Source organism: Psammomys obesus, unplaced genomic scaffold (genome assembly GCF_907164565.1).
Source record: "Psammomys obesus unplaced genomic scaffold, mPsaObe1.curated_primary_1811, whole genome shotgun sequence".
NCBI lineage: Eukaryota > Metazoa > Chordata > Mammalia > Rodentia > Muridae > Psammomys > Psammomys obesus.
The window spans coordinates 5,495,527-5,523,465 of NW_026592666.1; the positions used below are offsets into that span (position 1 = coordinate 5,495,527).

The 27,939-nt window shown below is 43.6% G+C and overlaps 1 protein-coding gene across 2 annotated transcripts in view; it reads left to right on the forward strand.

Moving 5' to 3' along the window:
- Bach1 (BTB domain and CNC homolog 1) overlaps positions 1–27,939 on the forward strand; it is a 36,391-nt gene that overhangs the window by 1,723 nt on the left and 6,729 nt on the right. For both annotated transcript variants that reach the window (XM_055614920.1, XM_055614921.1), the window contains exons 2-4: positions 17,650–17,946; positions 21,467–22,810; positions 25,118–25,324. In XM_055614920.1, the coding sequence (XP_055470895.1) occupies positions 17,710–17,946; positions 21,467–22,810; positions 25,118–25,324 (1,788 nt within the window). In that variant the 5' untranslated portion in view covers positions 17,650–17,709. The remainder of the gene's footprint in view (positions 1–17,649; positions 17,947–21,466; positions 22,811–25,117; positions 25,325–27,939) is intronic.

A 27,939-nucleotide genomic window follows, 5' to 3' on the forward strand; every position in this document is an offset into this window, starting at 1 on the left:
TTTTTTTTTTTTTTTTTTTTTTTTTTTTTTTTTTTTTTTTTAAGTGAGGCCACAAAGCGATTTCCTTTCGGGGCCTAGAACAAGGGGTCGATGGGAAGACAGTGTGTGTCTCACTCTTGATTTTACCGATCTTCTTCAGTGCAAACTTTGGAAATGGATGGAAAGGAGGGGCAGGAGAGCTGGCTTCGTCCCTTTGACCAAAAGAATGATTTTTGTTGTTGTTTTAAATTTTTTACATTTATTTACTCACTTTTGTTTTGTACATCCATGTGTTCAGAGGTCAGAGGACAGTTTGCAGTTGTGGTTCTCTCCTTCCACTCTGTGGCAGAGTTCTGGGGATGGACCTCAGGTCATCAAGCGTGGTGGCAAGTGCCTTTACCCACTCAAAGCATTGCACTGGCCTCAAGAATGATGACGAACTCTTCATTATGGATGATTGTTCCTTTAAAACATTTGTAGTGGGGAAGCAGTGGGCTTGTTGCTTTAGATTTAGGGGTTGGCATTCATGACTCTGTCAGATGAGATTTCAGGTAGTGTACAAGATGCTTCATCTGAGATGAAAATATCCAAAGCAAAAAGTTAAATAAGCAAAGTGATGTCAGTATTGCTTGCATATTAGGTAATTGATTATTTGCACTTTCTTCTTCTTTTTTTTTTTTTTTTTTCTGTTGAGGATTATAAAACTCAGGTTCCACTGCTAATACCATCATTCCAAATCTGCAACAGTTTTTTTGTTTTTAATTTCTGAACTCTTCTTGAGAGTTGTAATTATTTCAAAATAGTCTTAGTATTTAATTTTCACTTTATATGTACTTTTCATACTGCAAAGACTAAAAGATGCGAATTTCTTATTACATTGTTAACATTAGTGACAGAAGTAAAAAAAAAATACGTTTGATGACATTGTATTGAATTTGAAGCCCAGTGGGTGGCTGGCTGAGTGTGTGATCTGCAGGTAGTGGTTAGAAGGTACATCGAGAATGCTTGATCATTTACATACCGCAGTGTATGTAGTGTTTATAACAAAGTCTTCAAAATTGTAGCCTTCTCTTGCCCTTTGAAAGCTTTTGGGCCCCCCCCTTTTTTCCTCGTGATTATTATTAAAACTGTGTATTTAGATAATCCCTTGGGAAGTGGTGTTCCTTAGACTATCTGTCCCTACGGAGTGGTTAGTAATTCTTATTTATTTTTTTGTTTATTTAATATTTTTTTTGCCTTAATTCATTCTTTTTCTTTTTCTGTGTGCATGTGTGGGGACACACAGGTATCATTGTGTGTGTGTAGGTTTGAGGCCAGCCTGTGGGGTAGGTTCTCCCCCTCCACCGCGTGCGTCTGGGTATTAAACTCTGCCCCTTAGGCTTGGCAGTGGACACCCTTATCCACTGAACCGTCTCACTGGCCCAGGAGGCGTAGCTGCTGTTCACCCTTCAGTTCCACCTGATGGCCTGTGCCTCTGTCCCTCTGTACTGTGGAGGTGCCTCTCACAATAGCAGCCACCAGAAACCTGCTGAAAGGACCAGGTGCCAGAAGCCTCTCCCCAGTGCCCCTTGCTCTGTCCATGGCTGAGGTTTTAGCAGTTCCCTCCCTTCACTTCTAGCTTTCTGTTAGTGGGACAGTTGCTTGAACCCTGAACCCCAGATCTCTTGAGGATCATGCAAAATGAAGGGATTATTTTAGGTGGTGGGATGGATGATTTTTTTAGATCCTTTAAAAGAAAAATGCCAAGTGAGAGGCTCAACAAATATCCAGATAATGGGTAATTTGAGTGCTGTTTGCTAACTCCAGACCCTTGTCAGAGTAAACATTTCAGAACTGCAGATAAACTACTTCTTTACCTCACTGTGGACCCCGCTTTCTGGCATTGACATGGCATTGACAGATCTGAAGTTGGGGATCCCTGTACACTTCATAGAGAAGCCATAAGCTCTGGTGAGAGATCTTTACTGTTAAAGATGACGATCTGGCTAAGTCATCATCTGTGAGGCTTTGGGGCTGGCTCATAACTTTTGTCTTGCTGTTTCTGACAATAGGGATGATGGTGGTGGTGGTCTGTGCCATAGATTGAGGATCAAGTGTTACTGAGAATCAAGTGGCCAGGACAGAAACTGTTAGGTGCTATTTTCTGTTGTTCTGGGTTGTGTGTTTACATGGCTCGTTAGGTAGCTTCTGGGACTAAGCGAGCAGTCCCCACACAGGTGAGCTGGAGGCCTGCATAGGCATTCTTTCTAGAAACACAACTCAGGTGGACACTGATGGCAAGTTGGTAGCCAGGTTTTAGGTTGGGGCTTATGGGGCTGTCAGGCTTGGAAGAGTTCTGAAGCGCCCCATTCAGTCCTGCCAGGTAAGTGCACCTGGCTTTTGAAGAAATAAAAATGCTTAGTTTTCTGTCTGGCTTCTCCTCGGCATCCTAGTTGAGGATGCTCTGACCCATCAGAGTTAGCAGCCACTAAATGTGGTCACTCCCTCCTGCTTATTAGGGCTAGAATGGAACCAGCCCAGTTCTGCCTCCCATTGCAGTCTGTAAGCCCTGTGTTTTCTTCAGATTGTAGAGAAGTTATCCATAATAGGGACCCAAAGACAGCAGGTGTGTTTTCAAGCAGCTGTTGTGCCTCTGATGGTTCTGAAATGCTCATCAGACCCTTGGGTGATCTCTCTTCAACCCTGTGTGAATTTCTGCTGGTGACGGTCTGTCTGTCCCCCCACCACACTAAATGTGCCTTGGCTGTGTTTGCTTACTAACCTGTCTACTGATTGCAGAGTGAACCAATGTAGACTAGTTCTGTTTCTCTGGGCTTTGACACTCGGCTGTTTTTAACTTTTGAATGGGGAGGGTGTCATGTATCATGTGCCCTTGACTGTATACTGAGTTGAAACTCTTGGATTTTGAATTTCTGTTTTCATACCGATTGTGAGGAAGTGGCTGAACGAGCTCATTCTTCTAATTCGTCTCTCACGATAGAAAGGAAACTGATCTTGGGATTTATTACCTGTAATACATTGACGTTGAGTTGATTGAGCAAATATAATTTGGTTGAAGAGATGTCCCCAACCTGTCTACCTATCATTTCCTTTTATATCAATACCCCTTAGAGCAGACCTTTTTTAGTTCTACTTAGAACCCTGGTGTTTAGAATGAGTTTGCAAGGTATTAAAAACTGCCCCAAGGCAAACCTGGGAAACAGAATCGCAGCCAGAGTCTTGCCTGGGTTATTAACCAGCTGCTGTTAGGGCACCTTGGACTCCCTGAGGCTGGCCAGATGCAGGAGCCCCTCTTAGCACCGGGACAGTTTGGAAATGTTCATTATGGGCTGAAGTCGTGTGCAAGTTATATTCTGTTAAAAGGAAGTTTAAATCCATTTTCTCAGAGCCCTAGGATAGTCTTTTGTTCAAAATAATACTTTCATAATAAAATAATTATTCCTGGTTTTTGTCCGTCTCAGTCAGTGTTCTGCTGTGAGGAAACACCATGGCCACAGCAACTCCTGTAAAAGAAAGCATGAATTTGGGGCTGGCTTACAGCGTCAGAGGCTTAGTCCAGCTTCATCACGGCAGGGAGCATGGTGGCACTCAGGCAGACATGGTGCTGGAGAAGGAGCTGAGAGTTCTGCATCTTTGTCCACAGGTAGCAGGAAGAGAGATGGAAGAGAGAGAGAAAAGAGAGAGAGATTGGGACTGGGTTTGGCTTTTGAAACCCCAAAGCTCACCCTAGTGGCATACGTCCTCCAACAGGGCAACACCTCCTAATCCCTACCAAGTAGTGCGCTTCCCTAATGACCAGACATTCAAATCTCTGCTCCCTGGGAACCACTCTTACTCAACCTAACATACTATCTGATGAAGTTACTCAATTTTAAAAGTTATTGGCCATTTTTTAGATGGGGTCAGTAACATTGGATGGTTGCTCTGTTTCTCATTTCTCCTTAAACTTGAATTCCACTCAAAAGTTCTTTATAGCAGACTTTTTTTTGTTTGTTTTTTGGTGGTTGTTCTTTGGTAGCGTAGACATTAGCAATGGGCCACTTCCCACTTCTTAGGATGTAGATTAAATAGTAGAGTGAGGTCTCTGCCCTCATTTATTCTTCCCCATTAATCTGTTTCATTGACTGTCTGTCTCCCAGACACCCTAGGAAGGTGCTTTTGACTGAGGAGGTGAAATCTTCAGCATCCGCTTGAAGAGTTTCGGAGATCCACCTCCCCACCTCTCTGCTTACTGGTGTCCTTAGGGCTTAAAGCTGTGTAAGGACAGCAGCGTCTTGTAGAAGTCAGCTCAATCACTTCAGAAGGTATTACAAGATATATAGCTATAAACATTTATTAATACATTTTTAATACATCTATTAGGTTGTCATTCCAGAGTTAGTAGTTTGGGGCAAGAACAGTAATTTTATTAGTGTATATTTTATGCTTAACCACTGTTCTTGAGATGAAAAGCTGTTATCGTATGCTGGCTCAGCTGTCGTTTACAAGGTCCTGATGCTTATTTACTGTAGTTTCCTGAGGTGTCTTCTTGGCACAGCACACAGTTTCCACTGTGGAGGAGCCATCTTCCAAATGAGAAGAGTCAGCAAACTAATTTATGGCTCTCTTAAGATTTTTTTTATTGGGCAGGGTTTTGCTGGCCTTGAACTCCACAACTCTCCTGCTTCTGCCTCTGGAATGCTAGGCGTCCCTGACTTAGCTAGAGTTTTAATGGTGAAAAGCTTGTTGTCCTGTTGATTAGGTATCTTCACTGACATGCCTTCAGTTGTTCCTCTCATTGGGAGACATCGAAGGAAACTCCAGTTGATGCTGAGTCTGTGGCCACTGTCAGCTTTTGATACTCGATTATCTTCTTGTAGCAAAAGACTCCACAAGTACTGATCAAACTCCAGGTCTTTTTAGTTCCTTCGAGGTGTAGTTTGTTTCTGAGGGCTCGCCTTTCATCCTTCATCAGGTTAGGTTCAGACCTCAAGGATCGGGGCACCATAGAGTAGTCACAGAGTGGGCTGACAGAAGGAGTTGTTCTCGGTGGAAGAGCTCAGATACGCGTGTGTCCCTCCATCCTCCTCTTCCTTTAACTGCAGTAGCTCTCATTTGGGAAGGTCAGGGTGGGATAAAGTGTGTTTGGGTTTAATGGTGCTTTGTTCTTGTCTTCCTGCCCATGTTCCTCTTTACCCATACTTACATGGATACACATATGTTAAGTGTGTGTAGATAGCAGGGTGGGTTGCTAAATTCATCTCTATGTTTGTGACATTGAAGCTTGGTTGATGCTGGGTTCACATGTGTAACGTAGGAAACAAACATGTTTCATATGCCAGGAACTTCTGTAGCTGTTGGCAGAACTCTACAGAAGTTGTAGTAACAGACCAGCAGGCTTCAGTAACAGCATGGCCAATTGTAGTGAGATGTGCTAGGGAATCAGATTATGAGACGCCTACACTTGGGGAAGTCAGAAGAGCCTTAGGAGTGGTTTGGTAGAGGATCCTGCTTGCGTTGTCAAGTCTGAGACATTCTGCAGAAGCTTAGCTGTGGCCAAAAGTTGGAGCTACCACCAGCGTCCGTCCTCTTAGGGTTTCGAAATAGTTGCCACAAGCGTACTTATCTCAATGACTCAGTTTTCTGGAAGGAGATACCACCCACCCTGCGCCATGGGATGCCTCTTTATCAGTGTGCAAAACTTTTCTATAAGTGATAGATAGAAGCTGCTCCTGACAGAAGCTGCTCCTATCAGTCACTTGTTTGTGTCAGTGTCCCTCCCCTTCCCCCTCCAGCCAGTGCTCACATATGTCAATGTCAAGGGAGATGAGTGGAGGCTCTGATTGGCTTTCATGGTTGGCATATCAGTGTATGTGGTAGCTAGGCATCTTCCTCTGAAACTGCCACTTCGTTGTTTTTTGTGTTTGGTTTTCTTTTTTGATACAGATCTCTCCTGGGATCTGGAGCTCATTGATTGGCTTGGCCAGCTGGTCAGCTCCACCCTGAGATGTGTTTGCCTCTACCTCCCTGTGTCCTTCTTACTCTTAGTGCTCGGCGTACAAGTGTGAACTGCCTCGGTGGGTGCCGGGCATCCGGTCCGGATTCTCGTGTTTGCTCTCACAGCAAACACTTCACTTGGGGGCCATCTCCCTGGCCCCCAGGCCACTTTTAAACATAAAACTTACTATGTGTTTTGGTAGTCCTTGTTAGGGTGTAGATGTTTTTTAAGGTCACTGGTAGATTTTCCACAGTGCTGAGCTAATCCTTGTTGGTGAGTACAGGAAACCCCATTGTGAAGATGGAAACGATACTTGTCCTTTAATTTAACTGACCTTTAAAATAAATGTGAGCTACCTTTTAAGGCATGCCTTTTATACTTATAGTTATTGCTTTTTATTTATAAGATAATACATTTATAGCTGATGATTTGAATGCAGAAAGGGAAGGAAGAAAAAGAAAACCTCAGTGTTTTGGTGAGTGTGGTGTTGGAAAACATGCACATGTTAATTTGTATGTATGTTTGGCATACATAAAACAATTTAAGTACACATCTGGGCATGTGAATCTGATGATTGAGAATGAAGTCAAGATTAGGTCACAAGCAAACAGGAGTATCTAGTGACCTTGAATTTGCTCCTGCTGCGACTTTAGATAAGCCCTCAAAGATGGTGTGGGGGAGACCAGATAAGGTGAGGTGTGAGCTCTCAGCCCAGCCTCTAAAATCTGGAGGCCTTTAGGGAGAGGAGGGCTATCCTAATTTCTTTTCCTATTGCTCTGATAAAATACTCTGACAAAAGCAACCTATAGGAGAAAGAGTTCATTCTGGATCACAGTTCAAAAAAGTGTATATACTCCACCTGTTGGGGTGGTAAGAGCTTCAAGCTGCCGCCGGCCACATGACTTCCACAATTGGGAAACAGATGAATATATGTGAGCACTAGCTTCTTTCCTCCACAGGGGCTCCTCTGCCCAGAGCATGGTCCTGCCCACATCAGTCTGGGCACTCCCTCATGTAAAAGGAACCTTTATTCTCCGATTTAAGGCGCCATCTCAGAGGCTTACTGCCCCTGTCTGCTAACCTAGGCCTAGTCCTGGAAGCTTCTAGCCTCCAAACAATCTACTGTAGGCCCAGAATGTTTTCAGTCCTTTAGACTTTGCTGTGCTTTCTGAGCTCTGGGCTGGCTGGTTCAACTCAGCTATTCAGGCTCAAACTTTCTGCCCCTGAATTGTTCAGCTTGGCCTCAAACTAACTCCCACAGTGTCTTCTAATCTTCTGGCTCCTTCCCATTCTGTCTTCACCTGTGTCTAGCTTGTTCTGTCATTCAACCTCTCTGTAAAACTCTCAGTAAAACTCCCTTGCCCCTCTGCATTGCCCCTAAAGTACCTTCTCTTTCCTCTCTCTTCTCCTGAGCCTTGAGTGTATCCTATTCTGCCAAATCTTTCATTCATCACTTTGCCGCTCAATTAGACATCACTTTCAAACATGGGTGTTTCCTTCTACAAACTAACTTTACCTTCATTTTTTTTGGGATGAAAGGTGTGTACCACCATGGCTGGATCTAAGCTTTTCTTTACCTGAAACTTGCTCTATACCAGGCTAGCCTTGAACTGAGAGATCTGCTTGCCTCAGTCTCCTGGATTAAAGGTGTGCTTGTATTCCAGCCTGATCACACAGACCCAGGTCTTTGGATGTGTTCTCTTGCCAGAGCAGCCATCTTCTGAATTAAAATTCCTTTACACCCTCATACCCATCCTTACAGGTGGACACCCACCAGATGATTCTAGATTCTGTCAGGTTGATAATTAACACTACTCATCACAAAGATCACTAAAGAAAACAGACAAAATCTGCCAGAGAGGTGGGTTGGAAGTCCATGAACTATTGGGATATTGGAAGTCCAAGGATTGCAGGGAGGAGATGAACAGGGTTTTGAGTTTTGCTGAGGTCACTGTTCAAGAAAACTGACAATGTGGCCTTTAGTGGACTCACATAAAATTGCAAAGAGAGGAAGCGGAGACAGTGTAAGTGTAAATTGCTCTTCCCGGGAAAGAAAAGTAGAGAATTCTAAGTGTGTATCAGCCAGGGTTCTCTGGAGAAACAACCAATAGAATTGCTGTATATTAAAAGAGCGTTAATTAGATTGGCTTACATCATATAGCCTGGGCGTCCAACAATGACTCCCTGCACTCTTGAGTGTAGGGATGCTGGAGCTGAGAACCAGAGCTGCTCAGTCCCAGTCTGGTACAAAGACCTGGGAGATTCCTCAAGAGCCACTGGTTTTCATTCCGTATTGGAACACTGAAGAATCTGGGTTCTGATACCTTCAAGAGATGGCTGCAGTGGAGAGACAGTGGCAGTGGTAGTAGCAGCTGGGAAATGAATGTGCTAGCAAGACACCAAGTAAATGGTTAAAGAACGAAAGCTGTTCCCTAGGGCTTTTACAGTTCAGGCTTCTGCTAGACCAGAGGTTCCCACAGGGGTTGCCTATCAGATATCCTGCCTATCAGATATTTACAATACAGTTCATGATAGCAACATTAGTTAAGAAGTAGCAACAAGATAATTTTATGGTTTGGGGTCACCACAACACTAGGGATGGTATTAAAGATTTGCAGTGTTAGGAAGCTGTGAAACTGTGATGCTAGTCCATGCTGCCAAATTTAGGGCAAGTCTTCCCATTGCAGTTACTGTAGTGGGAAGAGCCCCCCGCCCCAGGTGTACTGAGGGCTGATTCTAGATCTTGTCACGTTGACCATGTTAACCATGGAGAGGGTCAAGAAATTTTGACCATTACGTTAGGGTTTGACGATAGGAAACCTGTGTAGTACCCCCCCCCCCCGTATTTTCCCACCTTCTCTTAACTTCTCATCTTTTCAAAATCTAAGATTTTAGTTTAAGATTGTCTTTTCTCTTTTAGATGCCTTTCCTATTTGAAAAATCTTTAGAAGTTTTATCAGTTCTCACAGCCAATTTGCTAGCACTTTGTATTTACCTGAATCTGGCTGGTTTCTGTTACTATTTCTGTGAAACACCTTTCAAATTTGTTTTAGTGAAATCACTATGATGTTGTTTAGAGTGTAAAAGTTAGAGGGAACAGCCTGGTTCACTGCACCCTAGTTCTGCAGAGGTACAGTATTTATGTATGTATGTAGGTACAGTACCTATGTATCATGTCTGGGTGGAACTTTTCGGTGACCATCTCTCTGTCTGTAAGATGTTTATATATCAATCTGAGACTTGGTTTATTTCCTCTCTCTCTTCCTCCTCCCCCGTGTACTCATGCTGGCTTTGTTCCTCCTGTTCAGAGCCTACCTCACTCAATTCTAAATAGTTTTTATTGTTTTCTTGGCTTCATTAATACAGGAAAGGATCATTTAGACCCAGCATTATGACATGTAGAAATACTTATCTATGTTCTATCCCCTAGCCAATCAGTTTTGTTTGTCAAGGCTGGTAATATTTTTATTCTGTCCTGTAACTGTGATGGCATTCTAGAAGAACCAATGAAATGTGTTTTTGTGATTTTACCTGTGTTAATACTAGGTGTGAGCTAAACTATTTAGTATTGCATTTTTTGTTTTTCTCATTGTCTTGGTGTCACCCTGTGCATTAATGTTTACAGCTTAAAAAATCAAATCAAGGACCAGGTGCGACCTAAAAATGTTACCCATGAAATCTCTCTCTCTCTCTTCACCAAAGAAATGACACTTTGTTTCAAGGGAAAGAGACACAAAGTAGCTTGCTCAGCTGCCAGGAAGACACGAATTGCTTACAGTGCTATTTTGTAGCTGTCCTTGGAGCTTCCGCTGTTCATGCCCTGACAGGGTCCTTGCTTCTTTCTTAGAATTCTGTTGCCTTCTTTTTAGTGGAACCTGATAATGGACTCCACTTATTGGAGTCTCTGAAGTACGTACTTAGGTGTGACACAGGTCTTGGGGAGGGAGAGTGACCCAAAATTTCACCCTTTGGGGAAATTTTCAGTTCCCTCCTATTGAATTACTTGTGGGAGCCTTAAGTTAACTGTGAAGGTCACGTTCTGCCTATTACTTGTTCATTAAAAAAAAAAAAAAAAGCTATAAACTATGCCACATTGGAGGTGAGCTATGGAACACTTCCCTGAAAAGGGAGGGAGGCAGGACCCCTGTATCACTGCAGTGAAGGAAGAAAAGGAGGCATAAAGAAGGAAAGAAGTAAAACCTGTTTTCAGAAGTGTGACTATGCATGGAAAATAGTGAGGAACTTACAAAGCAACTTCCATAATTAATGAGTTAGTTAAAATTGCATGGTTTTGGTTCATATCTCAGAAATACATTTACAATTATATAGCAATAATAGAAAATAGAGTTTAAGAGCCCAAATCTGTTTACAGTGCTACAGAAACCATAAGATGTGTAGGAATAAATTTAATAGAAGATACACAAACCTCCATTGCTCTAGACATCATCATAATATTAAGAGATAGTAAAGAAGTCAAGGGCAGTCATATTTGAGAGCTGGAAAACTCAATATTAGCTGTTTTCTCTAATGGATAGTTTTATTGCAGCTATACTCCTTATTCTACCAGCTCTTCTGACTCAAAGATAATTTTAAAAAAGGCCTAGGAAGAATTAAGTATATTTCATGCAAGGAGATAAAAATGGCCAACAAGCACATGCAAGGATACTCACCTTATGAGCCATCAGGGCCACCAAATACACACCATAGCATACTCTGCTCACACCATGATAGTCAAGATTCACAGAACGACTCCTTCAAGGGTTCCTGCTGGTATAAAGCACTGGTAGCAAAGTGAAATGATTGAGTCCACATTGGGAACCGTTACATGATTGCCGAAGAGCATATCAGTCAGCTTTTGTGTGTGTGCAAGCAGTTCCTTAATAAAACTTTATTAGCATCCCAAGCTGAGACCAGGTCAATTACGTATCTTTATCACCAATGAAGTGGATGAATACGTTGTCACATATTTGTATAATGGAATATTTGCCAACAGCAACAACAAAAACATCAGATGTTCTTAGTGTATTGAAATCTGTCAGCGGAGTGAAAGAAACTTGAAAAAGAGTGCATAATATGATCCATTTGCATATCACAAGGGATTCATGTTACTGCACAGTGATGGTTAAACAGCACGTTCTTAACTTCCTGCAGCCAGGTGCTTGGAGGGGACACCTGGAAGAGTCCTGTGGGGTAGTAGAGACCAATATGCCTAGATACTGGTTTCATGTGTATAGACTAAATTTTTTCTTGGTTAACAGTTCCAACTCTTTGCCTTTAAGCTGTTTGCTTAAAATTTCAAATATGACATTTAATCCTATAACCATATAAAACAGTCCAGGAATGGTGGCATACATGTTTGATCCCAGCATGTGAGTTCCAGGCCAGCCTGATCTACAGAATGAGTTCTGGGACAGCCAGACCTATGTATAACCTTGTCTCCAAAAACCAAAAACCAAAACAAACCAAAACCCAAGAAAACAAAACAAACAAAGCTGGCCCTTACCTAACTGTGTATTTGTTTAGATTGGGAATCGAGAGAGAAGTCCTACCAACCCCAAGCTTCTCTTCAGTTCTCCGGGGTCCTTGGTGTCTTTCTGAAGGTCCTTGTACCAGGAAAGCAGAAGGAGGTAGGGGTGGGGTAGGCAAGGAGACACTACAGGAGAGGGGCCCAGGAACTAGGGAGAGGAGGCATGGCACATGGCAGGGTCAGTGTGGGAGGAGGACCAATCAGAACACATGTTTGAAGCCAGGTGTGGTGTTGCATGCCTTTAATCCCAGTACTTGGGAGGCAGAAGCAGGCTGATCTGAGTTTGCAACCAGCCTAGTCTACAAAGCAAGTCCAGGACAGCCAGGGCTTGATATGCAGAGAAACCCTGTCTTGGAAAACCAGCCAGCCAACCAACCAACCAAACCAAACCAACCAAACAAACAAAAAGAACACATGTTTGAAAGTGCTTGGATGAAGCCCACTGCTTTGTATGCTGACTTAACATTTTAATTTTAAGAAGTTACTGCCTCTTTAGCTATAGAACATTTTAATCCAGCTCTCCAGGGTCTCCCTGTCTGTGAGCTTTCAAGCATGACTCATTGGATGGTGCTATTGGCACTTCTGCTTTGCTGTTCCTGGTCGTTTGGGCTTTAAAAACTAACTTTACCAGCATTGTCAAGTCCTACTTTACAGTTTCTTAAAGCTAAGAGAACTGACCCGAGAGATGGTATCAGGGTTGAATGGCTGAACACCTGTGATACTTAAGCCTCTAAGAGGTTAGAGGAAATAGCAGCTCTTCGTTACTGGATTATTTTTCGTTCTGTCTTTTTCCTGGCAAGCTTGCCAGGTCTTCAGGTCTTGGGATGATGGTGCTGGTTTAAATTTCCATGAGGCTTTTCATGTTAAAGTTTTTTTTTTTTTTTAACTCAAGAATGATCATAATAAAAAAATCATAGTGTTGAGAATGCTTTCCTGTGGGCAGCTTCTTCTTCCTTCCTTTCATTTGCCTTCTTCTTCTTCTTCTTCTTCTTCTTCTTCTTCTTCTTCTTCTTCTTCTTCTTCTTCTTCTTCTTCTTCTTCTTCTTTTTTTCAGACAGGGTTTCTCTGTGTAGCCTTGGCTATCCTGGACTCCCTTTGTAGACCAGGTTGGCCTTGAACTCACAGGGGTCCAGTTGCCTCTGCCTGTCCAAGTGCTGAGATGATAGGCATTCACCATTTCGCCTGGCGTCATCTTTAATGTTTAACATTTTAAAGAAAAATAAAAGCCTCCCCTCCCTGCCCTGAAGCCAAAAGACTAAGTGTATGCATGCCATAGTTTGTCAACTGTTTGTCATCTACTTGAAAGAGTAATGATAAGGCCAACTAACAGATTTCAGAACACTCACATTTTGGATAGCTCTGTGTCATAGAGGAATTGACTTGGGGAATTAGAAGCTTATGGAGGATCTAGAAAGGTGTTGGGATCAGTAGTTTGCCGTCAGAAGCCTCGCATTTCAGGTAGGTGGACGTGAAGTCAGGCGAAGAAGACAGTAGGAGGCAGAAGTATCTTTCAGCAGGAGATGAAGTTAGGAGGAGGCAGAAGCATTGAGAAGAATCTACGAGAAAGGAGAGGACAGGTTCAGAAGGCTGGACCAGCTGCAGACCCAGGCACTGCTTATATAGAAAAGCATGGTGAATGTCTTGATATATTATTTCTGCTATCTACAAGTGCTGCTATTAGGTCAGCACTTGTCTAGACATAGGCGCAGTCACATGCACACATAAAATACACATATATGCATGCAAGTGTGTGCACCTGCACACACACATACAATTGACAACTCTTTTGATAGTATTTTTTTCTCATTAAATATTATGTTTAAATGAATATTGACCAGTTTTTATTTCAGCACTTTCTATAAACACCTGTTGGTATCTTGTGCGAAATGGTGATCGCTGCTGGCATTTTTATTTGCCCCGAGTCCTTGTTCTCATTTTGAGCATCTAGAATGGACCTGTTTTCATTTGTGTTCTCGTGGTACCTAGTGCACAGAATGGTACAGGTGACCATCGTAGAAGAACTTGTGTCATTGTTCGGTGAAGACGGAGGTCTTGTTTACACTGAGGCAGCATATATCATTGTCCTGAGAATTGTGTAGCAAATAGTTCTTTATCCGCTTGAGTTTTATTGCCACACATCTGGGTCTGCCATCTTAGCTCACCTTACGCTGAGGCTTTTTCTTATCTGAAAAGTTATTAAGATGTGATGAATCACAGCCTTATTTTTCAGTGTCATTTTGAAAATGAAAACACCAACCAAATAGTAACTGAATTAAAATGTAACTTGTCAAGGCGAGTAGAGAACATATATTTCCAAACCGAGGTTCAGGCAGCTTTAAAATGCTTGTTCATCCTTTGTCAGCCCAGGGAGTGAGTCAGTGTTTGTTAAGGTCAGCATACCTTTGCTTTGAGTGAGATGATGCTGTTTCCAGGAATTCAGAACTATTCAAGTGCAGTTACAGATGTGATTGGCTGGAGTGCTATAGTTTCCATTTAGGTTTTGGGAGAAGGTGCCTGGTGGATGTTGAAAGGGACCATACGTGGTCATTACATATTTAAGGTATTGGGTAAAAAGTATTACTGACCTATCGGTTCAGAACACACCTGGGTCCTGCCCTGCAGTATTGAGGACGGATGTCGAGGTGCCTTTGTTGTTGCAAGTCACTGTCCTGGTGGTGGTTACAAGTTGGTGGCTCTAACTCTTAAGCTACTTGTTGAGGGTTTGTAGCTCCAAGAGGGCTGAGCCGGGATCCCATTGACCTCTGAAAAAGCCATCTAAGTACTTTGTTCTGTGAGCCCTGATTAGTGCTACCTGGAATGTAGATGTGCATGATCTGGGTTTGGATTGCATTAAAATGTCAAGTCATTCATTCCAGCAAATGCCTATATCTGGACAAGTGCTGTGTCCTTGGATTGTGGCAGAGCACAGTCTAGACGAAGTTGTGACATCTAGGCCAAGGTCTGAAATGTCTTGAAGTGTCATCTGGCTGAAGTCATCCAGGCGGCAGGCAGGTTGAGCTAGAAGGCTCTGGAGTCTGTGGGGTGTCATGTGGCAGGCAGGACAGGGTGTGGGACTGGAGAAAAGCCTGAACCACAGAAAGTGATTTGGGAGAGACAAGGGCTGGAGAATAGCCTGAAAGCTACCAGCTGTGTGACTTGACATGTTAAGGAGCTGGACCTGATTTTCAGAAACTTGAAGAGGGAGCATTAGGTTTTCAGGAGGCAAGGTCACCTAGAAACAGAATCGCTGGAGTGTCATAAGCTTTCTAAGTGCTAGTCCTTCATAAATAACAGTATGAATTACCTGCTCGCCATGACCGTGCCCTGTGCTCAGTCTCCTCCCCTCTTCAGAAACATCGCAACCTCACAGGGAGGAACTGTGTCATCCCTGGTTTACAAACAAGGGGTCTGGGCTGCAGCACAGTAACCAGCTTGTCCACGCCGTGCAACTATTGCAGAGCTGGGATTTGACCCCAGATACTCTAGGGTTCTCAGTCTCGAGCTGTTAGTGGCAAAGCCATTCATGGGTTATTAAACTGAGTGGATCACAACTGGGATAATTTTACTATCTAGATTTAATTTTTTTAAATTTATGTGTGTTTTAATAATCTGCATGGATGTGCGCACATGTGTGTAGGTGATCTCAGAGCCCAGCTCTGTCATTATACCCTGAAGCCAGAGTTACAGGCACTTGTGCTACCCGTGTGGGTGCTGGGATCCAGACGCATACCCTTGTCCTCAAGAATAGCAAAAAACCATTGAGCCATGTCTCTCGTTTCTAGGATTATTTTTTAAAATGTAGGAAAAAAATATCAGAATACTCTGTATGGGGTAAGAATTGAATGCTGATGTATGAAGTTTTTCTCATTTTTTCATTATATGTTGGTACATGGGTAAGCTTGGGAGCCATGTAGAAGGATAAGTGTTTGTACAAACAGGACTTGATGAGTGCTTGTGTTAGAGCCAGAGAGAAGGGGAGACCTCAGTGGGAAAAGGCAGGATTCAACACTGAGTTGTAAAATTGCATGTGTGTATGTGGCTGAGAAAGTATGAGTAGTGAGTCCCAGAGTTCCACCTGAGCAGTGAAATTCCTAATGGAGGCTGCACGTGGTCTAGCAAGGGAGAGCTGACTTTCTTAGTGGGTCCTTACAGGGTTTATTTCAGTTCCTGATGCTAGCCCCTCTCAGCTGTGGTTGGTAGTACTTGGCGCTGGCGTGCTCCCCAAAGGATGTGAACCCGCTGTGTCATCTGTTACTGAAAAATGCCTAAGCAGGAATGATACACCACGAACGATTATCCCTGGATTTTGAAGTAAGCTGTGGCCCATTGTACCTCAGAGAAGCAACAGGCCACCAGGCAGCGTCGGCCAGGGGGTTGGCTTTTGCTGGAGTCACCTTGGATCTCAAGAGCCTTTAGGTTATGTTGTGCCATGTCCACTTTTGTCTTTCCAGGGAGGAAGAGAAACATGTCAAGTTGGAAAGCCATTGTGGGGCGAGACAAGGGCACACATAGAACTTTGATGGACAGTGCTGAGCTCCTAATATTGCACCCTGAGGACACCACCAGTCTCTAGGCTTTTACATGTTTACTTGGCCGTGCAGTGCTTACCAGAATGATAGTGCTGAGTGTAAGATTAACATGCCTTTAAAGGTTTTTAAGCTGGGTGGCAGGAAGCCATGAGAGCTGACATGAGGCGGGTAGTAGCCGTGGAGTTTGCCTTAGTTGGCAGGCCAGTGTGGACAACCGCCATGAAGGAGGACATCCCTGGCCCCGGGGCTCCCATCATAGGAGATATCAGAAAGTTAAACCCCACTGTGTCTAGCAGTTTCTAGTTACTCCTGTTGATTAGTGAAACATGAAGAACCATTCTAAGAAGATTCAGACTGCTCCTTCTGTGAGGGGTACAACCCCAAAGTTCTGCTCACCCTCGTGTGTAATGTAGAAACCACCAATGCTGTTGTATGGTGTGCTGGGTCAGCTAAAGGAAGGCTAGATCCTTAAGCCGAGGTAGAGTTTAACCAGTATTGAAAGGGTGTGCTTTCATTACACTTCTAAGGAGTGTAGAAGCAAACACAAAGTAGAAAAGAATTTATGGATTGATTTTGTGTGTTTGCAGCTAAAACACTGGGACTTGGAGGTGAAACCCATTAGTGCTCTGATTGAACTTAGCAGTAGTTCTGATGTCTCCTTTCTTTCCACATTTATGCTGTCGTGATAAATCTGAAAGTGCGACAGTGTCTCCTTTACTGACCCTTTGGGCCAAACAGTGAATCAGATGTCATAAAAAATGAACAATGCAAGGGGTCTTTTGCACTTCATCTGCTTCACAAAAGGGTACACACTACTGGGAGTGCTCAACACAGGCCATGGCTGGGGTGCTGCAGGAAAATGGCATCTCTTAGATTCTAATTACAAGTGTTCTGTGTGTCTTAGAGTGTATACATCAGAATAGTCATGTCAGAGATAATAAATAAGCATATATGTATTTGAGGTACCTCCTTTCTGTGAGTGTCAATATTGTACACGTGATCAAAAATGTTTGGAAGCCACTTCATGTCCAAATAGATTCTGATGACTTTCTCTTACGTTGTAACATTTTGAGAAACCAGAGCTTTCTGGGCATGGCAAACCATGTTGGTGTTATCATGGCTTTGGCCTCCTCAAGTGCAGTATGTGGAAAGTGACTTCTAAGATGTGTTCTGGCATTGGGAGCCTCTTTCCTATGCTGCCTTACATTGGTGAATGGAGCCTCTGGGTGGAAAGCAGAGCCATGGGTAACTGGGACATGGAGAATGGGGGGTATGTGACCTTCCCTCCCTGGCTACACCCATGAGCTGTCTTGTAGTAGCAGGAGGGACTCCATCTGAAGGCTCTGGCCAGCCCTTTACTCTGATCACACTGTTCTCTATGGACTGCCTTTACTTCCAGACATCTGGGAAGTCCTGGACTTTCTCGTTAAGATCCTTGCCTTAAAATTAGAATTGCTATCTCAGCCTGCTTTACTTGAGGTTTGTTGAATGAATTTAGATTGTTCTTCCAGAGACTTTTATTTCCATTTTTTTTCTGTCAGTGACAAATACATATTTTAATTGCTACTGACGGTTTGTTGTTTATAACACATTTCCCACAGGATTTGTTAAATGACCTCTTCCGTGTGTGTTTGCAGGTCGATGACAGTGAGAAGCATGCTCGCCACTGCTCTCCCTGATCCCGCTTGCCGCCCAGGATGTCTGTGAGTGAGAGCGCAGTGTTTGTCTATGAGTCCTCTGTGCACAGCACCAACGTCTTGCTCAGCCTCAATGACCAGCGGAAGAAGGGTGTGCTGTGCGACGTCACCGTCCTGGTGGAGGGCCAGCGGTTCCGAGCCCACCGCTCGGTGCTGGCCGCGTGCAGCAGCTACTTCCACTCGAGAATCATAGGTCACACTGAGGCTGCTGAGCTCACCCTCACACTGCCTGAAGAGGTGAGGGGCCACAGCTGGAGATTATAACCTATTGTTACCTAGCTACCTTCTGGTTACAACTGAAACAAACCCCTGTCTCCTGAGGAGATGGGCATCCCAAGGAGGCTACTGTAGCAACCCTCCTGGCTTTTGTTTTAGGAATGTTTCCATGTAAAGTTATCACTAACAGAGGCATGTTTTGATACAGTACCTGCGACTTAGTCTGCTGGGTAGATTAGAGGCATTTGGAAAGGTTCTGGCTTAGGGAGTACCAGCTGTGTGACTCTGTCCCTATGAGCGATCACACAAGTTCAGGATGTGTGCACTCTCTCTCCAGAGATATCTCCCATGAAAAGCAGGCACTACTGAAGTGCATTTCTCCCTGATGTCTTTTTTCTCAACATTGCCTATACTTTGGGATGAAAGAAGTGGGATGTTGTCTTGGCAGGTGAGATGGTTCAGCAGGTAAGGGCACTTGCTACCAAAGCCGCTGACCTGACTGTAATTGCCTGGACTCACGTGGTGGAACGAGAGAATCGAATCCTGCAAGTTGTCCTCTGACCTCCACGTATATGTTGGCACACAATCTCCTACCTTCCCCTCCAAACAAATACGTGTTAAAAAAAAAAAAAAAAAGAAGTAGTTTGTTGTCATGCTATAGAGCCCTGTTTTCCATTCACTTTTCTATCCCATGTGTATAGCTCAAGCTCCTGAATATTACGGACTCTGTCACTGTCCTAGCTTCAAGGGGCTTGTATGAGGTGGAGAGTAGGGCTGGTCACACAGATTCTTACTGGCTCTTTTTTACTGGAGTGTGTGCTCTGGGGTCGCTGATGTTAGCATGTTTGGATACAGAGTTTGGAGGGTCATAGGAGGAAGCGTATAGAGCTTCCTGTGAGTGACGATCGTGTAGACGTTCCCTGTTGGGCATAACTGGATAATCTGCAAACTAACCCACAGGGCAGCTTCTTGCTGGTGCCGCGTCTTGGGTGCGACTGTGGCTCTAGTGTTGGGGTGTAAGTTGGGTACGCTACCATTGATTTAACAAAAGAGCGTGAATCACAGTGGTGACGTGCTTTCTACGGTTCATATTTCAGTCTATTTAATGATGCTCTATAGGTAGAGCAAAGTTTTCAATAGACTTTTGACAGGATTTGTATATTTATATACATATGTGTGTGTGATGTTTATATTTGGATGTTTCATGTTTATTCTGAGAAAGTATATATCACAAGTTTTCAAATATTTGGACTGTTTTCAATAGCAGTGACAGATTGAAAACATTATGTATATTATTTGCTAGTTTTAGCATATTTTGGAAATTTTTTTATTGAAACTTTTATTCAGATTATACTAAATTCCATATAGTTGTAAAGTGTAATGCAGATTTTCCATTAGTCTTTGCTGAGTGTTCCATGGTTAATGTGTTGAAAAATTAATATTGTTCCGACAGGAATGTTGATGGCAGATTCAGTCCGTTCCTCTAGTCAGATGGTGCACTGCCACACTCATTAATTAAGTTCTGTGCAGTTCTGGGATATCTCTGTTCACGGCCACTTAGGAGCCACAACAGTCGGGCACCAAGTGTCCCGTGTGCTGCTTACACTAATTCCTTCTCACACTTGGCCTCCATACTTCCTTTCCCTCTTCTGTCTCTGGATGCTGACAGCCACTTACCTGTCCTCATTTTGTGAAGTTTGATCATTTCAAAAGAGTCATGTGAGTGAGACCATGTAGTGTATGTGCCCTTTTTGGATTGCCCTCTTCCCTTGATAATTATAGTTACAGGATAATTCCCTTGATATTATTCAAGTTTCGTGTATCAATAGTTTATTCTCTGCAGCTGATGAATACTGTGATAGTCACTTCTTAATTTTTCTTTTTAGAACCTTTTTATATGTTGAAGGAGCTGAGATTAGTTTTCACTTTTTATCTATGACAGATAAAAGTCGATTTAGGCCTTTTTTATGAAAGCAAGTATTCATTAGGGAGAGAAAGCCAGCAGTGCAATTTCTGGTCACAAGGTCGTACGGTGGTCGCACGTTTAGTTTTGTAAGAAGCTACCAAGTGGCTTTTTAAAGTGGGCGTCCGTTTGACATTCCCAATGTGTTGGGAATGACCCAGTTTTGTTCTTTTGTTCTTAAACATTTTGGTGGTGTGTATTTTATTTTAGCTGTTTCAGGCTAAATGCTCCAAGGTTAGTGTGTTTTAGGGGAGGCTTAGCATTTTGGTCAGTCTGATAGGAATTCCGATTTTGCTTTTTTAACAGAAGGTGAATGTTTTCTGCACGTTTTCAGGCTTTTTTGCTCCAGCCTTGCAAATACAGTGTCAGTGAATGTACACTGTCTGCTCAAAGGTTCTGCTGCCCAGTGTCCTTGGGTCTGTGCTGCAGCAGTGCAGAGACAGAGTTTCAGAACCTTTGCAATCTGGTTCATTAAAAATGTTATTATTAGATGTATTTGTCATAAGAGAGTACTTATTTTCTTTTTTTGGAGACAGGGTTTTTCTGTGTAGGCCTGGCTATGCTGTACTTGCTTTGTAGACCATGTTGGCCTTGAACTCACAGCCATCCGCCTGTCTCCGCCTCCTGACTGCTGGGATCACAGGCATGCAACACTGTATCCGGCAGTACTTCCATTTAAAAAAGATTTGTTTTATTTTTATTTTTTAGTTATGCGCTTGTGTGTGTGTGTGTGTGTGTGTGTGTGTGTAGGGGTGTGATGTGAGTACAGGTGCCAACACAGACATCCAGTCCCCCAGAGCTGGAGTTACAGGCATTTGTGAGTCTTTCCATGTGGACAGTACTAGACACCAGACTCTCTGCAAGAGCTGTAAGTGCCTGTGATCTCTGAACTAGCTCTTCAGCCAGTACTTAGATTTATTGTGCATTTCTTAAGTCCTTTAATGTTTTTTAATTCTTAAAAATCCCCTCTATAGTTTATTACTGTTCACATTGTTTGGCCTCGGGGAGCTGTGCTAGCCTCAGACGCCTGGCAAAGTCACTGTCTTTTTCTTCTATCCTGCTTTGTTTCGGAGATGACTTGTTCCACATGGGGAAATCACAGTAATGCCTCGATGAGTCACCTGTATTGATACGGAATTCCTAAAGTGGAGATTATGTCCTGTTGGGTAGGGGTGGGGCTCTGCTTTGTTGGTCTCCCTTAGTTTTTTAGTCTCTAGAGCAGTGGTTCTCATCCTTCCTAATGCAGTGACCCTCTAATACAGTTCTTCATGTTGTGGTGATCTCCAACATAAAATTAATTTTGTTACTGCTTCATAACTGTAATTTGGTACTTTTGTGAAATTGTAATGTAAACATCTGATACACAGGATATTGGATACCTGACCCCTGTGAAAGGCTCTGTCACCCACAGAGGGGTCGCGACCCCCAGGTGGAGAACTCCTGTCTAGAGGGTTCTCTTTTCTTAGAGAACTCAAAGATCACAGAAACGTTTGCCTCTCCCTGTTGCTCTTCTACCTCTGTGGTTATGGCTAGACACCTGTTAAACGGCATGTTTGTTTTTTTCTTGTGTATCAACAGGTAACAGTTAAAGGATTTGAACCTTTAATTCAGTTTGCCTACACTGCCAAACTCATTTTAAGTAAAGACAATGTTGACGAAGTGTGCAAGTGTGTGGAGTTTTTAAGTGTGCACAATATCGAGGAATCCTGCTTTCAGTTTCTCAAGTTTAAGTTTTCGGACTCCACTGCAGAGCAGCAGGAATGCGCAAGGAAAAAATGCTTCTCCTCACAGTGTCAGAAAGCAGACTTTAAATTCTCACTTTCAGAACAGAAAGATCTGGAAATTGATGAAGCAGAGGAATTCTTGGAAAAGAAAAATGCTCAGACTCCTCAGTGTGACCCCCAAAGGTGTCAGGGCAGTGTTAAAGCATCTGCCCTTCTCCAAGACGGTGTCACTGAGACCTGCCAGTCCATGTGCTTAGAAAAGGATGGAGCCCTGGCCTTGCCGTCTTTATGCCCCAAATACAGAAAGTTCCAGAAAGCATTTGGAACCGACAAGATCCGTACTCTAGAATCCAGTGTCAAAGATGTCCATGCTGCTTCCGTCCAACCAAATGAGACATCTGAACTTGAGTGTTTAGCGGGAGTGCAGGGCTGTGCAGATTTACAAGTGATTTTAAAATGTGAAGGAACAAAGCCAGCCATGGAGAGTGAAGAGACAACGCGCAAAGACCCCACCTCTCAGCGCCCTGCAGAGCAGGCAGATGTGACTCCTCTGCCTCAGAATTCTGCAGACCCTCATGGATTCTATTCCCTGTCACTCTTACACACTTACGACCAGACAGGTGATGCAGGCTTTGCTGGGATGCAAAGTAAAACAGTGAAAACAGAAAAGCCTCTGTCGGGTCCAGATGCCCAGGAAGAGAAGCCATTTGAAAATCAGGATTTATACCTGAAGTCTGACATGGGCCCCAAAGAAGACAGCAGCAGCCTTGCATCCGGAGATCGGAGTAGTGTGGAGCGGGAGGTGGCTGAGCACCTGGCCAAAGGCTTCTGGAGTGACATCTGCAGCACGGACTCCCCTTGCCAAATTCAGTTGTCGCCTGCTGCGGCCAAAGACGGCTCAGAGCAGGGCTGCTCGCAAAGGCGGTCTGAGTGCCCCTGGCTGGGTATCAGGATCAGTGAGAGCCCAGAGCCAGGCCAGCGGACTTTCACAACTCTCAGTTCCGTCAACTGCCCTTTTATAAGTACTCTGAGTTCCGAAGGCTGCTCCAGCAACTTGGAAATTGGAAACTATGATTATGTCTCGGAGCCCCAGCAGGAGCCGTGCCCCTATGCTTGTGTGATTAGCCTGGGTGAGGACTCGGAGACTGACACGGAAGGTGACAGTGAGTCCTGTTCCGCCAGGGAGCAGGAATGCGAGGTGAGTGAAGTGTGCCCTCCGTATTCAGACAGCCCTTCAGTGCGAGGTCCTCTTGCACCTGGTGCAGGGAGGGAGATGGAGTTTGAAAGGCTGCCATGTGCATGTGTCTCACTCTGGTTTGTTTGTATGTTAATCATGGAGGAGACCACAACACAGACTGTGTAACCGCCGTAATCAGGTGCCCCGATTGGGAGAAAGGACAGCAATTCTCTCATTGGTGGCCAGGGGTAACTTTTAGGTGAAAACATCATATAGTTTGTATCTGTAGCCCCCAGGTTGTCAAACCTGAGACCAGTTCTATGGTATGTGAGCCATGTTCGGCTATGAGTAGCTGCAGAATTGTGGCACATAGGGAAGTTTGCTTATACTTAATTTTTCTTAGCTGTAGCTTTTATTTATTATTTTGCTCTATTTTTTTTTTTAGCCATTTTGTTATTTGTTTAGTATCTTAATAATTCAGTATAAGTTACATGCAGCTACTGGCTTACATTAACCATATCGAGCTTGCTCTGTGCATTTAGTGTAGACAGCTTGGTACTTACTACTTAATATCTGGTTTCTGTAGGATATCCATTCAGTAGTAGCAAGCAGGGACCCATGAGTCAGAAATTAGGCTTCTTTAGTTTTCAAAAGTTAGTTTTCTCTTTACAGCGGCAATTCTCACTTTGCTTTTATAACTAATTTTCAGTCATACTCTTTTTTTTTTTTTCTGTGTGTGTTTTACTTGTATTTTAAGTTTGTAAAACATGAAGCATGTCCTTGTAAGGGTTCCTAGGTACACAGCGTGGTATTGTTAGCTCTGGTCGTTGTATCAGCACAGCATCTCTCTGTAACTTGTTCTGTAAGTAAAACTCACTGAACGCCTGTGCCCCACTACCCCCCCTAGCCCGTGGCTCACCATTCTGCTGACGCTATTAATTCAGCTGTTTTAGTTATCATCTATAGTAGGTGAGATAGTATAGGATTCACTCTATGGTTTGTTTACTTGGTATAGTGCTCTTCAAACGCAGGCTTTCTTCATACACAGTGTACATATGAGGCACATTTCCTATTCACTCACCTGTGTGTGGATGTTCGGGTGGTCTCCTGTCTCGTTAGGAATGCTGCCATGAATGTAGGAAGGCAGGCATCACTTTGGGATCTGAAGTCAGTCCATTTGCAGATTCCTGGGAGGAGGAGTACTAGCTATGTAGCAGATTTTTTAAATTTGATGAAAACTTGATGCTGCTTTTTATAGCAGCTGTACTGATTCCCTCTAGTCTTGTTCACAGGACCCATTCTCCCCACATCCCATTCATCATCATTGTCTTTGCCTTGTAGTGATTAGATAGAATACCTCTAAATAGGCTACTTTTTCCTGAAAGGAGAGGGATTGTAAGGCCCTAGGGTTCAGACATTGAAATCACCAACACAGACAGACCAAAAAATATTCTAGAAAAAATAGTCCTAATTTGTTCTAACAGTTTCTCCATTGGCAGGTGAGATGAATAGCTTTTTAAATAAGTCATATAAAGCTACATTTTTGATAGAAATTTCCTGAAGTGTTATAGAAATGACTAGCATACTTATGCCAGTACTGTGTAGTGTTATTGCTCTGTGGTAATATTCAAAGATAAAATGGATTTCATTTGGGGAAATGAGCATATATTAAAAATACCTTAGGCAGAAACTTGAGAATGTTGTTACCGTACTAGATAATGAAATACATCCTACGCTGAGTAGCAATATACATTCTGAGTTGAGAGCATTGCTGTTAGACTGGGATGTGGGTTTGCTTCCGGGTTGAGAGCATTGCTGTTTGACTGGGATGTGGGTTTGCTTCCGGGTTGAGAGCATTGCTGTTTGACTGGGATGTGTGGTTTGCTGAAGCATTTGACTTTTGAACACTTTCCCAGGCCAGGACTGTCAGCTGGACTGTTAGTTCTTATTGGGGTCGATTATGTCGATATTGACATACAGAGGCCTTTTTTTTTAGGGTTTTTTTATTTAGGTACATATGTATGTCCCTGTGTGGGTATGTGTGTATGTATTGTGATGCTCACAGAGAGCAGAGGCGTTGGATCCCTGGAAGCTGGGGATCCAGGCAGGTGTGAGGTGCCGGACTTGGGAGCTGAGCAGAGAACTCAGCTCCTCTGCAGGGGCAGCAAGCAGTCTGAACCTCTGAGCCATCCCCCCTGCCCCAAGGTCTGTGTTCTTTTGTAATATGTTAAACTCTCTATAAAATGTAATGTGTGTCTTCACCTGGAGCTAATGTATAGTGCGCGTCTTCCTTGTAGGGCAGTTATTAATGTTTACTTTATATTCTAGGTAAAACTGCCATTCAATGCTCAGCGAATAATTTCACTCTCACGAAATGATTTCCAATCCCTGCTGAAGATGCACAAACTGACCCCGGAACAGCTGGACTGCATCCATGACATCCGCAGAAGGAGTAAAAACAGAATCGCTGCACAGCGCTGTCGCAAAAGGAAGCTTGACTGTATCCAGAACCTTGAGTCGGAAATCGAGAAGCTGGTAAGTGGGTGGGCCTTCTCGTTGTTGTTAAATCCTGGCCATTTCTGTTATAGAATAAATAGTTACTTCAAGTCCAAGGTAAAGATCCAGAGTTCAAGTACCATTTGAGAGAAATTAGGACTTGTTCAGAAAGATTAGATTTAAAAGTGGTTTTGTTGACTATTTTGATAGTGTATGCGTTGTACATTTTTAGCCTGATACACTAAAATGTTTAGGTGGGAAACTATTTCTGGGTAGTTTTTTGAAATGATTTTTCAATTTAATGACTGTTCTATCTAATCCTTAGTGGTTGAATAAAGATTAAAGTAATTACACAGTACTTTACTCTATGATGTTTGATGCCTGTAAAAGCATATTTTCCGGTTGGGTAGAACTGTGGACCTGAATTACCTGTTTTGGTTGATACCAAAACCAAGCAGATGAACCAGTGTCTCCCTGCCAAGTGAGAGGTTCTGATGTGCTGTTTGAAGAGAAGCCTTTGCACTGCAGCAAGATCCCCATGTGAGGACTGCTTGCTTATTGGGCCTATCCCCTCCAGCATCAGAACAGAACCTAATTGAAAGAGATATTAATTTGCTCCCATTTCTGTTTTTCTCTTGTCGTGGAAGGAAGCATTGTGTGAGAGGGCAGATATGGTGCTAGGCCAGCTGGGCCTACATATGGACCAGGCAACAGGGCAGCAGCCTGGACACAAGAAAATGGGTCCTTAAATACTTAGTTTTGTATCTTTGCTAATCACGGGTGAAAGTTTAAAATTCTGTTTATAATTGGTTTTCAAACGCCAATGTTGTAGTTCTGAGCAAGAATAGAAACAGTGTAATGTTCTAAAAAAATGTCTTTCTGGTTTTAAGAGCAGTTGGAACATAAAATTTTATTATATATACACTGTGCACACACTTTAGGGAGAAGGTACAGTATAACTGTGTAAAAAGATGGAGGAGAAGTTGGATGAGAACACAGATCAACTAGAGTTATAGGACCCCAGAGCAGGCTCACACAGCCAGCAGGGCCTACGCACACCTTGACACATACCTTCACATGCTGTAGTCTTTTGTGTGTCCTTGTTTAGCGCTCAGCTGCCTCTAGGTGGCTGCTTCTTGGTTACTGTGGTACATGCTTTCTACATTGTAGGGTCATCTGTAGCCTTTACCCACTTTTCTCACACTCCTAAAAAGAAAGAAGAATTTGCTGTGTGTGTTAGAGAGTAGCTTTGCAGTTCTCCATGGTCTGTCTCAGAGGGCCCATGTTTGGGGGCTGCAGGCGTATATTCAGTTGCTGGATGAATGTTGTTTTTTTAAACGGAATTGATACATCTCGGGTGAGGAGGAGGGTAGGAGGTGCAGTCCAAGGTGTGGTGGGAGAACGTCATCTCCATGAGTTGCTGTCACCTTGCGGAAGGTGGGGCAGGGGAAGGGAAGCTGCAGGAGAAAGTGCCAACTTCTGTAGACCACAGCAAATTCCTAGACATCTGACTCCCAGGCCAACAAGCCGCTTGGTGAGGAGAGAGCCTGGTGCCAAGCCCAGCAGCCTGAGGCTAGTCCATATGGGATCCACATGGCGAATTTAGAGAATTCTCTCAACTGGTCTCTGCCTCCACATATACTCACATGACCCCCCCCCCCCCAAGTAAATAAATGTAATAGTAATAGAACAGGCACCCGCACCCAACCGGAAAGACTTCACTGAGAGAGAGAAGTATGTTACCCACTTCTTTGCGGAGATGGTGGAGAACACAAAACAACCCAAGCACTCGGCTTTGCATCTATTTCTACAAGGGGAGCCCCTCCTGGCAGTGCCTCAGGCCTGTCCTCAGGCCCGGAGGAACCAGTGCTGTCACACAGGGGTTGCGTGTGTCACAGCCCTGAAGACCCTCCAGAGGTCAAGGTGTGGAGCTGTCACCAGGGACGCTGCAATTGCTGGCCCTGTGCAAGCTGGGCCAGTGTGTGCCTTAGTGCTTAGTGAAATACTTTAAAACGTGCTATAAAAGGGAAAACGCTTACTAGAGAAAGCTAAGCATGTAGAGGAAATACTGTGGAAAAGCTGCACAGTATTTGTACTCATTTTAGGTACAAACCTGGAACTCTATATCATCACTTTTTTTTTTTTTTTGTATTGTAACCTAAGTGTTATTTCAAAAGAGTCCAAAAGTTAAAAAAAAAAACAAAAACAAAAAAACCAAGCATGAAGTATAGAAGCATCAATTTATAACAAATTAGGTTTACTACTGAAGCAAAAACCCAACATGCTGAAACAGTGTAGTCTGGATGTACAGCTGCAAGGGCCTCAGAGTACAGTACTGTCCCAGGCCTTTCCCTCCCTCGCCCTCCCACCCAGAGCAGCACTCGATCTCGGAAGATCCACTGTGCAAGTGTCTGAGCGGGTGTCTGTTCCTCTGAACTATGTCTTTGCTGAGCCCTTTTGTGTTTAGATAGGTGCAGGTAGGCAAACACAGCTTCAGTGAGGAACACGCTGTTCAGGTTTACAGCCCAGGAGCTATCAGGCGCTATCTGAGCCCAGGTGCGGTGCAGTTGGCACCATTTTGATGTTTGTACAGTGGCCCAGTTGCCTCATAAGGCATTTCTTCCAACGCATTCCTGTGAAAGACCACATGACTG